This window comes from Salvelinus namaycush, chromosome 39 (genome assembly GCF_016432855.1).
Source record: "Salvelinus namaycush isolate Seneca chromosome 39, SaNama_1.0, whole genome shotgun sequence".
In the NCBI taxonomy this organism is placed as follows: domain Eukaryota; kingdom Metazoa; phylum Chordata; class Actinopteri; order Salmoniformes; family Salmonidae; genus Salvelinus; species Salvelinus namaycush.
The window spans coordinates 12448884-12461850 of NC_052345.1; the positions used below are offsets into that span (position 1 = coordinate 12448884).

General features: G+C 43.8%; 1 protein-coding gene across 1 annotated transcript in view; it reads left to right on the top strand.

The window, feature by feature from the left end:
• Positions 1 to 12967, top strand: part of LOC120032811 (ubiquitin carboxyl-terminal hydrolase 43-like) — a 134859-nt gene that overhangs the window by 18618 nt on the left and 103274 nt on the right. The window contains exon 2 of the mRNA XM_038978994.1: positions 663 to 815. Coding sequence (XP_038834922.1) covers positions 663 to 815 — 153 coding nt within the window. The remainder of the gene's footprint in view (positions 1 to 662; positions 816 to 12967) is intronic.

Genomic DNA, 12967 nt, shown 5'->3' on the forward strand with positions numbered 1-12967 from the left:
GTAATAGGTGCAATTTTCGAAATTGGGTAGTGCATCATCAGTTTTCTTCTGTTCATGTTAGTCTTTGCATACCTTAGAGAGCTATTTATAACATGTCAGAAATGTCCAGATCAGCTAGCCCATGTCAGCTAATGTTTTTTTAGCTAGGTTTTTTAGCCCATAGATGTTGTAGTAATGGTGGGCCTGTGTGAAAAAGTTTAAGAACCCCTGACATTTTTCTGTTATCAGATAACATGTAACTGATTACATGTCATCAGTTACTCCCCGACCCTAAGCGGAGCTGATTGAATACACTGTCGAAAGACGCTGTTAACTTACCACCAGACAACGTTTCCTAAATACTCTGAACAGTAGTTTCTTTGAAACTCTCAGCTCATGTATTTTGTCGGAAGATTTAAAGGACTTTGCTGGAAACCTAACTGATATTTATTTTCTTGTCCATATCTAATCTCTTCCTCCCGGTCTTTCCTCAGAGGATTTACCCAACAGACTACATAGCCTACATAATATTTTGACCGTGTTCGATATTCCCTGTTTGGTTGACCGGTCAGCCTGTAACTCTAAGGTTAATATCTTTGAGCTTCTACTGTAGTTTGTTGGAAAGTCGTTTTATGTCTTTTGTAATGTCCTCATCTGATTTCCTCCTCCCTGTCTGTCCCCAGAGTATTGTGTCCAAGTACGGCTCTCAGTTCAGGGGGAACTCTCAGCACGATGCCCTGGAGTTCCTGCTCTGGCTCTTGGACCGGGTCCATGAGGATGCCAACCCCACCACCAACAACAACCACAGCAGCAGCAAGACCAAAGCCAACGGAAAGGTAGGAGCAGACCAAACACTGTCATAAAGTTTAGATGTGTTTATCTGTCATGAAACCCAAAGACATTCAGGTATCATAGACATTGTCTTGTGTTGACATCTCAACATAAGAACACCTGTCACCAAACTGAAACATCTTGAAAAATAATGATCACTATTGTGATCGATCGGTCCTGACTCATGACACATTATAGATATACTGTAGCCAACAAGTTAGCTGAGGTAAGGTTTTTGGCTGATGGTAGTACTCTGTTATCAAACTGTGGCTGCAATCCAAAATGCAAAGAGCTCTTTGCGTTCTACAGTAGCAGCTTCGGCAATCTCAGCTGTGTGAGAGCAGAGGTACAGTTGCAGAGGCCCATAATAGCTCCTTATTCAGGTGGAAGAGTTGCAGAGGCTTGAGTCATCATATCACCTGGGTCCCACACATGAGCACACACGTCTTGCCTTGCTCATCGACTAACTTACTTTAGAGCGGGACACGTACACACACACGTGCATAGTGTAGGGTGTGGCCGTTTGGACGAGAGATTGCTACGAGAGATTGCTACCGCTAGGGCCACCGCTGGGCCACCTTTGCTAAATGAATATAGGAGAAACACTGGACTACTAAACAAACTTGAGATTGAACTTGGTTAGCATGTATCAACATGTATTTTTTTGCATTCAATTGAGTCATATTGTAAGCCTTGGATTTGCTCACGACCTAACCAGGTTACTCCTAGTGCAGTAGAGCAAAACAGCTCTGAGGTTCCCATGAGTGCAGATTTCTCTTCTCAAGAGATACAATAGAGACTCAATATGAAGAGCTTGTCTCAATGATAACAAAGCGAATTCCTGGTCCTTTCATGTGTCCAACACTGGCCATTATGACTATTAACTGTCTTCATATACAGTATACAGTATATATATATACAGTATATATATATATGACGAACTGACTTGTTGGAAAGGTGGCATCCTATGACGGTGTCACGTTGAAAGTCACTGAGCTCTTCAGTAAAGGCCATTCTACTGCCAATGTTTGTCTATGGAGATTGCATGGTTGTGTGCTTGACTTTAAACACCTGTCAGCAACGGGTGTAGCTGATATAGTCAAATCTACTAATTTGAAGGTGTGTCCAAATACTTTTGGTGATGTGTATTTTTTCCGCAAACATCCTTTCTGAATTTAAAAGTAATCCAATAAGTATCTGTAATCTGATGACAACATTTTTTCTGGTGTGTGTGTATATATATATATATACACAGTGCATTCAGAAAGTATTCAGACCCCTTGACTTTTTCCACATTTAAAAACAAATTGTCTCATCAATCTACACAAAATACCCCATAATGACAAAGCGAAAACAGGTTTTTAGACATTTTCCATATTTATTAAAAATAGAAAACTGAAAAAGCTGTTTTACACAAGTATTCAGACCCTTTGAGCTCAGGTGCACCCTGTTTTCATTGATCATCCTTGAGACGTTTGTACAACTTGATTGGAGTCCACCTGGGGTAAATTCAATTGATTGGACATGATTTAGTAAGGCACACACCTGTCTATATAAGGTCCCGCAGTTGACAGTGCATGTCAGAGCAAGAACCAAGCCATGAGGTCGAAGGAATTGTCCGTAGACCTCTGAGACAGGATTGTGTTGAGGCACAGATCTGGAGAAGGGTACCAAAAAATGTCTGCAGCATTGAAGGTCCCCAAGAACACAGTGGCCTCCATTATTCTTAAATGGAAGAAGAGGAACCCAATGGTCACTCTGCCAGAGCTCCAGAGTTCCTCTGTGGAGATGGGTTAAACTTCCAGAAGGCCAACCAACTCTGCAGAACTCCACCAATCAGGCCTTTATGGTAGCGTGGCCAGACGGAAGCCACTATTCAGTAAAAGGCACATGACAGCCCGCTTGGAGTTTGCCAAAAGGCACCTAAAGGACTCTCAGATCATGAGAAACAAGATTCTCTGCTCTGATGAAACCAAGATTGAACTCTTTGGCCTGAATGCCAAGCGTCACGCCTGGAGGAAACCTGGCACCATCCCTACGGTGAAACATGGTGGTGGCAGCATCATGCTGTGGGGATTGTTTTTCAGCGGCAGGGACTGAGAGATTAGTCAGGATCGAGGGAAACATGAACGGAGCAAAGTACAGAGAGATCCTTGATCAAAACTTGCTCCAGAGTACTCAGGACCTCAGACTGGGGCAAAGATGCACCTTCCAACAGTACAACAACCCTAAGCACAAAGCCAAGGCAAGGCAGGAGTGGCTTCGGGACAAGTCTCTAAATGTACTTGAGTGGTCCAGCCAGAGCCCGGACTTGAACCCGATCGAACATCTCTGGAGAGACCTGAAAATAGCTGTGCAGTGACACTCCCCATCCAACCTGACAGAGCTTGAGAGGATCTGCAGAGAAGATTGGGAGAAACTCACCAAATACAGGTGTGCCAAGCTTGTAGCGTCATACCCAAAATGACTCGAAGCTGTAATTGCTGCCAAAGGTGCTTCAACAAAGTACTGAGTAAAAGGTCTGAATTCTTATGTAAATGTGTTATTTCAGTTTTTATTTTTAATACATTTGCTAAAATTTCTAAAAAACAGTTTTTTCTTTGTCATTATGGGCTATTGTGTCTAGATTGAAGAGGATTTAAAAAATATAATCTATTTTAGAATAAGGCTGTAGCGTAACAAGATTTTGAAAAAGTCAAGGGGTCTGAATACTTTCCGAAGGCACTGTATATGTGTGTGTGTATATATATATATATATATATATATATATATATATATTTCTAGTGTTAAACAAATCAAAATATTATTTGATATTCTTCAAAGTAGCCACCTTTGCCTTGACAGTTTTGCATACTCTTGACATTCTCACAACCAGCTTCATGAGGTAGTCACCTGGAAAATGCATTTCAATTAACTGGTGTGCCTTGTTTAAAGTTAATTTGTGGAATTTCTTTCCTTCTTATTAATGCGTTTGAGCCAATCAGTTGTGTTGTGACAAGGTAGGGGTGGTATACAGAAGATAGCCCTATTTGGCAAGAACAGCTCAAATAAGCAAAGAGAAACGACAGTCCATCATTACTTTAAGACATGAAGGTCAGTCAATCCGGAAAATTTCAAGAACTTTGAAAGTTTCTTCAAGTGCAGTCGCAAAAAGAATCAAGCACTATGATGAAACTTGCTCTACTGGACCGCCACAGAAAAGGAAGACCCAGAGTTACCTCTGCTACAGAGGATAAATTCATTAACGTTAACTGCACCTCAGATTGCAGCCCAAATATTGCTTCATAGAGTTTAAGTAACAGACACATCTAAACATGAGCTGTTCAGAGGAGACTGTGTGAATCAGGCCTTCGTGGTCTAATTGCTCCCAAGAAACCACTACTAAAGGACACCAATAAGAAGACGAGACTTGCTTGGGCCAAGAAACATGAGCAATGGACATTAGACCGGTGGAAATCTGTCCTTTGGTCTGATGAGTCCAAATTTGATATTTTTGGTTACAACCACTGTGTCTTTGTGAGACGCAGAGTAGGTGAACGGATGATCTCCGCATGTGTGATTCCCACCGTGAAGCATGGAGGAGGAGGTGTGATGGTGTGGGGGTGCTTTGCTGGTGACACTGTCTGTGATTTATTTAGAATTCAAGGCACACTTAACCAGCATGGCTACACAGCATTCTGCAGCGATATACGCACTCCCATCTGGTTTGCGCTTAGTGGGGGGGGGGGGAAATTCAACAAGACAATGACCCAACACACCTCCAGGTTGTGTAAGGGCTATTTGACCATGAAAGAGAGTGATGGAGTGCTGCATCAGATGACCTGGCCTCCACAATCACCCGACCTCAACCCAATTGAGATGTTTTGGGATGAGTTGGACTGCAGAGTGAAGGAAAAGCAGCCAAAAGTGCTCAGCATATGTGGAAACTCCTTCAAGGTAAAGCTGGTTGAGAGAATGCCAAGAGTGTGCAAAACTGTCATCAAGGCAAAGGGTGGCTATTTTAAAGAATCTAAAATCAAAAATTTTGATGTATTCACTATTATTCTACATGTAGAAAATAGTAAATATAAAGAAAAATCCTTAAAGAAGTAGGTGTGTCCAACCGTTTGACTGGTACTGTGTATATACAGTATATCTATTACAATAAACAAAAATAGTCAGAAACAATAGACAACATAACTGCCTATTAACTGTCTTGATGAGAGGCGGGTCATCAGCTTAATGAGCAGGCCTCCTCGTTAGAAGAGTCGACCAATAGCACAGGCCGCAGGCTAAGGAATGAAGGCCCCACCGTGGGCCCTCTCCTCAGCTCCTCTTGCATTGCCTGAAGAGAATAGTACAAAAGCACCGTACTTGTTATATTCACCCAGCCAGGTCACAGAAATCAATTAATGCATTTGAGGAAAAAGAGACACGGAATGTGTGGGATGAGGCCTCTATATAATCCCATTCCCTTGACGACCCGGGTCCCTTTCTCAATGGGAATGATGAGTCTAGCCACTGCGGCGTCTGAGTGTTGTGTCACTCATGGCTGTATTACTATTTACCCACCGGGGCCTCTGAAACGGGCCATTGTGTGTGTGTGTTTGTGTGTAGCAGGAGATGTTGTTGAAGTGGCAGCCCACTGTGTGATGCCCCCTCTCATTCTCTCTCTTTCCATCCCTCTCAGCTCTCCTCTGGCTGCTGCTGCAGAGGGGAAGGGATCAGAGGAGGGTGTACCGCATTGGCAGAGAAGGCACGGCATACTATGACTTATAAATGTGGATGTGATCTCTAATAAATGTAATGTAAATACACATTGCCCCTTTAGGGCGTGCGATGGATACAATGATGCCTCGCTTCGTTGCTCTTCATCCGTATCCTCTTTGGCTGTTGCTCATTTGCGTTCGCTATTATTAGCCAATGAAGTCCTTATTCTCATTGACTGCCATCGTGACACCTCCTTATAGCTAATGCCTTTCTCTGTGGCTAAACTATAGAGGAGGCCCTTTATGCCACGACAACAGCTCAGGGCTCTGGTTGTCATTAGCCGCTGCTGAATCATGGCTCCATAAAGCCGCTTTGCCGCCGACGCCTCGGCCCGAGAAAGAAGAAGCTATTTCAGAGAACGCTGTGTGTATGTGTGTGTGATCCATTTCCATTATTTTCTGTAATTTAATTAATTCTCTGTTTGTTTATAGCTCCATCTTTCTCACCTCCCTCATCTCCTCTACTCTCCTCTCCTCCTCCGTCCTACTCTCTCTCTCTCCATTGACTGGTGTTGGAGCACTGATTGTGTGCATCGCGGTGTAGAGCGTACACACAGGTAGCAACTGGACAGAACAGATTGATAGATGGATGGGTGTATGGATTGATGGGCTGATAGAGAGTGAGAGCAGGGCAGGATGACACCTCCGTCGTCAGAGCCTGTGAAACGGGCGTTTCAAGTGAGAGCAAAGAAGACCCAGATCAATCTGCTGACCTGACAGAAACCTGAGGAGACACACTCTGACCCTGCCTGCCTCTTTCACTGAGTGAATGGTACCTTTCTTATACAGTGAGCTCCAAAAGCATTGGGAGAGTGACACATCTTTTGTTTTGGCTCTGTACTCCAGCACTTTGGATTTTAAATGATACAATGACTAGGAGGTTAAAGTGGAGACCATCAGCTTTCATTTGAGGGGTTTTTCCATCCATATTGGGTGAACCGTTTAGAAATTACAGCACTTTTTGTACGTAGTCCCCCTGTTTTAGGGGACCAAAAGTATTGGGACAAATGTGTATTAAAGTAGTAAAAGTATTTGGTCCCATATTTCTATCATGCAATGACTACATAAAGGTTGTGACTCTACACATTTCTTGGATGCATTTGTTTTGGTTGTGCTTCAGATTATTTTGTGCCCTATAGAAATGAATGGTAAATTATGTATTGTGTCATTTTGGAGTCACTTAGGGCATGAGAAAAGAATATGAATCTGAGCACTTCTACATTAGTGTGGATATTACCATGATTACGGATACGGACTATCCGTAATCATGGTAGCATCCACAGGAATGTAGAAGTGTTCAGAAAAATATTCTATTCTTATTTACAATAAAAGTGACTCCAAAACGACACAAAACATTATTTACAATTAATTTCTATTGGGCGCAAAATAATCTGAAACACAACCAAAACAAACAGCAAATGCATCCAACAAATGTGTAGTCACAAGCTTGATGTAGTCATTGCGTGCTATGAATATGGGACTAAATACTTAACTTTTTACTACTTTAATACACATATAAGTGAATTTGTCCCTATACTTTTGGTCCCCTAAAATGGAGGGACTATGTACAAAAAGTGCTGTAATTTCTAAACGATTCACCCAATATGGATGGAAATACCCTCAAATTAAAGCTGACAATTTGCACTTTAACCTCCTCGTCATTGTATCATTTCAAAGTGCTGGAGTACAGAGCAAAAATGTCGCTTTTGTAGCTCACTGTATCTCCTCCTCTACAGTACATTTCCTTACAACTCTATAACTGCTTAGTTTCAACATCCTTACACATCCACTTTCTGCTCCAATTCTTCATTTGTCCAACCTTCACCCCACTTTTACTGTCACTTTTGCAGTACCTTTGCAAAACTAAAGACAAATCACACCGGCCTGCAAGACCCATAGAACAGAGCAGAAGCCAAACCTCAAAGCTAATGCACCTGCAGTCCTCCATTTTAAGATCACTCCTCTGTTATTGGTGTATGGGTTCAGTTAGGGCTGGGCGATATGGCAAATAAATTATCACGATATCTATATATTTTTGAATTTGATAACGATAATTATCACGATATTAATCAAATAATGTTTAAAAGGTGCATATCTGCTTCAGGCTCAAGGATGCCTAATGCCTGAACAAACCACTTGACAGGTAGCCTAGTGGTTAGAGCGTTGGCAACCAAAAGGTTGCTAGATTGAATCACCGAGCTGAGTAAAAATCTGTTGTTCTACCACTGAACAAGGCAGTTAACCCACTGTTCCCCGATAGGCCGTCATTGTAAATAAGTTGTTCTTAACTGACTTGCCTAGTTAAATAAAGGTTACATTAATATAATAAAATTATGTGAGCTACCCATAAAATTATACTTTAAGGAAAATTGTTCCATGTTTGCGGCCAGGGAACACGTACCTGGGGTCAATTAAATTGATAAGCCTCTTGAAAACTTCCTTTTCGACTGTGCTAATAGCAATGCAATGCATAATAGCAATGCATAATAGCATTTGTGATGTCTTTGTCTTTTCGATGTTTGCTTGTAGGGCATAAACGCTGTCCGTGTTGACCGCTTCGGGCAACATCCCTAGATTGGCTGGTGCTTGAGGGGCGTTTATCAATACCGTGGCGCAAACTCAAACTTCCTGCATGTTCCAAAGAGTGATTTAGCTTCAGATGTTGAAAAAGGTTTGTCGTATTACCAGACTTGGTAGCCACCTGTCTACGGCACAATTTGCACCGAACATTGCTCTGCTCTTTGTCGGACTTCAAAAAGCCAAACCACTTCCAAATTACTGAAACAGTTTAACCCTTTTTATCAATCATTTCTTAGTTGGAAGCTGCTCCTTCTCCATGGCTATCACTGTGACTGTTTTGCCTACATTACACATTTTTCGTGGTTAACAGTGGCTACTCCATCACTCGAGGTGCTAAGTGGTTTTTAGTGGGCGTATACCTCTCCACGTGCATATTGTCACTTCTCCGCACGTTCCTGCTGCGTCACAGAGGTGAAATGGACTGCTGTACCTAATTACTATATCGACATTATCAAAAATGAATCTAAACGTTTTTATATCGTTATTGAGGTAAAGCAATTACCTCGATAATTATTGATATTGGTTTATCGCCCAGCCCTAGGTTCAGTAGCAGGGACCTACTTTATCTTTATTGGTTCAGTAACCGGGACCTACTATAACCTGTGGTCCAGCATACCTACAACCAGCCATGTGACCAGCTGAGCCGGCTCACCTTCCTCAGCCAGTGGAAGGTTACGTAAGGAAGTCAGTCAACAGAGGCAGCTCAGTAAACTGATGTTTGATCAGTTGCTGAAGGAAGCCAAGTCTCCTTGAACCAGAATCCATCGTAGTAGACGGGGATTAAAGGGCCAGTTTGAAATAACGTGTGTGTCGCCTTCGTCCAACCCCTCAGGCTTCCTTTCTCATAATATGAAAGTATCAGACCTATCGAAACCAGTTTGCACAATATCTCTCTGGTGTCGGAATGAAAGTAAATCAGACAAACTCACTTTGTATCATCAAAGTGCGGCACAAACGTGGCATAAATGTCCCTCTGCGTTTAGAATAGCTACATCTGGACGTCTTGGTCTCCCATCCAGTGAGTGGGCACGCCTGCCTGAGTGAGTGGTTTAAAAGCTGATCCATCTTACTCTCTCTCTCTCTCTCTCTCTCTCTCTCTCTCTCTCTCTCTCTCTCTCTCTCTCTCTCTCTCTCTCTCTCTCTCTCTCTCTCTCTCTCTCTCTCTCTCTCTCTCTCTCTCTCTCTCTCTGTCTCTGTCTCTGTCTCTGTCTCTGTCTCTGTCTCTCTATCTGTCTCACCCCTACGGACAGTAGTGGTAAACGATGCCAAGCACCCCAACACCGCTGCTAACTCACAGAGGCATGATTTATGTATTATTCCATTTTAAATGTTGATAATAGCTGGCTTCTCGCTCTGCGCCCGGAGAGAGTTGACAGGGTGAGTGGATGGAGGGGAAAAAAGAAAGAAAATAAAAAACAGCCCTGGATGGATGGAAGTCAACTGCTTAGACTTGAAAATTTGGTCTCTGGACGTTGTGGCAGCCGGCGAGGCGGCGATAGAATATATTATTGACAGACGCAGAAATTGTGAGTTTGACATTTACGGATGTGAGGGTTAAGAGGCCCTGTTCTCCAGAGAAATGTGTTTGTTTATGATACAGATCAGACGTCGATGACAGGTAGACAGGTATGGGTTGATGGATGCTGTATCTGATGTCTCCTGTCAGTTTTGCCCATTGGGATGTTAAAGCTCTGATACTCCTCATTCAGTTGTGCCATCAGACTTGACACTGGCAGTCCGTCATATAGAGAGAATGGATCTACCATTGGACATCTCTGCGATCCCTCTACTGCTCTGGAGGTAAATGAAGTCAGCTTTACTCTCTTGTCTGTTTGCGCATTAGTATTACATATTGATTAGACATTGGGGTTCACAGGTCGCTTATCTTTCCTTTGCTTCCTCTCTCACTCTCTCCCTTTTTCTCCCATGCTCACAGTCTCAACTCTGCTTCTCCCTCCCTCCCTTTATCTCTGTTTCTCTCTCTCTCTCCTCTGACTCATCTCTCCACATGTCTGTCTGGTCTACTTGTCAGTGATGAGCTGTCTAAGCCGTTGCCAGACGTCAGCTACAGCTGAGTGTTAAGTTCAGGGCTGAGGGGTTGATGGGGCAGACGGCCACAGACCCTTTCTCCTTCTGCTCCGGCGATCCCGCTCAACCTCTCACAGGTTACTTCAAACGACACTTCTCCCGCCAGCCCCGCCGAACCCCAGCCACAATCCGATTAGAATACCGGTGACATTTCTCAGATGCTTCAAATTCCACACGGCATAGAGAGAGTGGGGGAGAGAGGGAGGGAGAAAAGGAGATGGGGCGAGACGTTTGTAGGTGGATTTCCCCCTGTCTGTTTGACTGCATGATGGGCTTCGATCTCCTTTTCCCTTTTCGGGATGTCTATTTTGTATGAAACTGAGCAGCTGGAGAGGAAGGAAATTGAAGCAAAACTCCTTATTTGCGGCTTCCTGTCATGGAACAGATACAGTAACATCAATATTCACCACTAATACCCCTTTTTTGCTACACTACTGTGTAAAGAAGAACACAGTGGAGAGGGGCGTTGTAGTAGTGGCAGTGTGGTGTATATTTTTATCACTGAAACATGTGGCCCCGAATGAAGGAAATCTGGGACCGAGGGGGAACTAATCCCACCACTACGCTACAGTTATGACAGCATTGCCCACTCTATGTCACCTCTTTCTATCTGTCCAGACAGCAGATGAAGGTCGCCACTATATTCCTATTAGAGGAATACATTTCAACTGTTGAAGTAGAGAGCAGTAAATATATGTAATTGGTTTCTCTCTTCACTGTTATTTCTCTCTCAGACACAGAGAGAGAGGCCACTCCTTTCCAATTTGGCCATAACAGGCCTACTGAGCACCTATAGGCAAACGTGTGCCTAAAAACTAGGGCGGGGACTTTACCAGTATGCTCGCTAATATCGTGGCAAGGAAACAAAACACAAAGTGTATTTCACTTATTTAAGAAAACAGTTCTAATGTTGGAAACAAACATCATTATGTTGTCATCCAGAGTCACATGTATTTATTTTCCAAGCTATAGCACAATATTTTACATAGCTGATTTTTAAAGGACCAAGGAGTTTGGACTGCTTCGTGTTATCATTTTTTCCATGAAAAAATATTGCGCCCCGGCCCTACTAAAAACCCTGTGAAACTTGCCAACCAAGCCTTCTAACACTGATCCTAGGTCCTTTAATAATTTGTCCAAAGAATAGTGGAACTTGGTGTATACTCTCTGATGGCATGGGGCGCAGCCAAACTCTCTGCCCTCTAGCAGTTTCTATGGAGAAGCTCGCTGAACCAACATGCACACACACACACACACACACACACACACACACACACACACACACACACACACACACACACACACACACACACACACACACACACACACACACACACACACACACACACACACACACACACACTATCTCACCTGCTAATAGGATTTACAACACCAACAACAACAAAAACGTTAAAAAAATCTCGGCTTTATAAAATATTTCTCAACATGCCTCCTTTTTCCTTTTCTCAACGTTGGATTCTTCATCCATTATTCACCCTGAGCCGTTTCCGTGTCTTTTTAAAGCCTCCTTCCTCCTAACATGGCTCCATCCACTATTCACCTATTGAAAGATAAATGATTGAGCAGGGCCAATTTGCGTCCCCTCTCCCTGTCCCCCCCTCCTTCCCTGACTCATTTCAAAATGCTTCTGAGGGATAAAAGAAAGAAAAAGTTTCAGGTGGGCTTTTGGAGTGGCATTACATTTACATTTAAGTCATTTAGCAGACGCTCTTATCCAGAGCGACTTACAAATTGGTGCATTCACCTTATGATATCCAGTGGAACAACCACTTTACAATAGTGCATCTAAATCTTTTAAGGGGGGGGGGGGGGGGGGGGTTTAGAAGAAGGATTACTTTATCCTATCCTAGGTATTCCTTAAAGAGGTGGGGTTTCAGGTGTCTCCGGAAGGTGGTGATTGACTCCGCTGACCTGGCGTCGTGAGGGAGTTTGTTCCACCATTGGGGTGCCAGAGCAGCGAACAGTTTTGACTGGGCTGAGCGGGAACTGTACTTCCTCAGAGGTAGGGAGGCGAGCAGGCCAGAGGTGGATGAACGCAGTGCCCTTGTTTGGGTGTAGGGCCTGATCAGAGCCTGAAGGTACGGAGGTGCCGTTCCCCTCACAGCTCCGTAGGCAAGCACCATGGTCTTGTAGTGGATGCGAGCTTCAACTGGAAGCCAGTGGAGAGAGCGGAGGAGCGGGGTGACGTGAGAGAACTTGGGAAAGTTGAACACCAGACGGGCTGCGGCGTTCTGGATGAGTTGTAGGGGTTTAATGGCACAGGCAGGGAGCCCAGCCAACAGCGAGTTGCAGTAATCCAGACGGGAGATGACACGTGCCTGGATTAGGACCTGCGCCGCTTCCTGTGTGAGGCAGGGTCGTACTCTGCGAATGTTGTAGAGCATGAACCTACAGGAACGGGTCACCGCCTTGATGTTAGTTGAGAACGACAGGGTGTTGTCCAGGATCACGCCAAGGTTCTTAGCACTCTGGGAGGAGGACACAATGGAGTTGTCATGGAACGGGCAGTCCTTCCCCGGGAGGAAGAGCAGCTCCGTCTTGCCGAGGTTCAGCTTGAGGTGGTGATCCGTCATCCACACTGATATGTCTGCCAGACATGCAGAGATGCGATTCACCACCTGGTTATCAGAAGGGGGAAAGGAGAAGATTAATTGTGTGTCGTCTGCATAGCAATGATAGGAGAGACCATGTGAGGATATGACAGAGCCAAGTGACTTGGT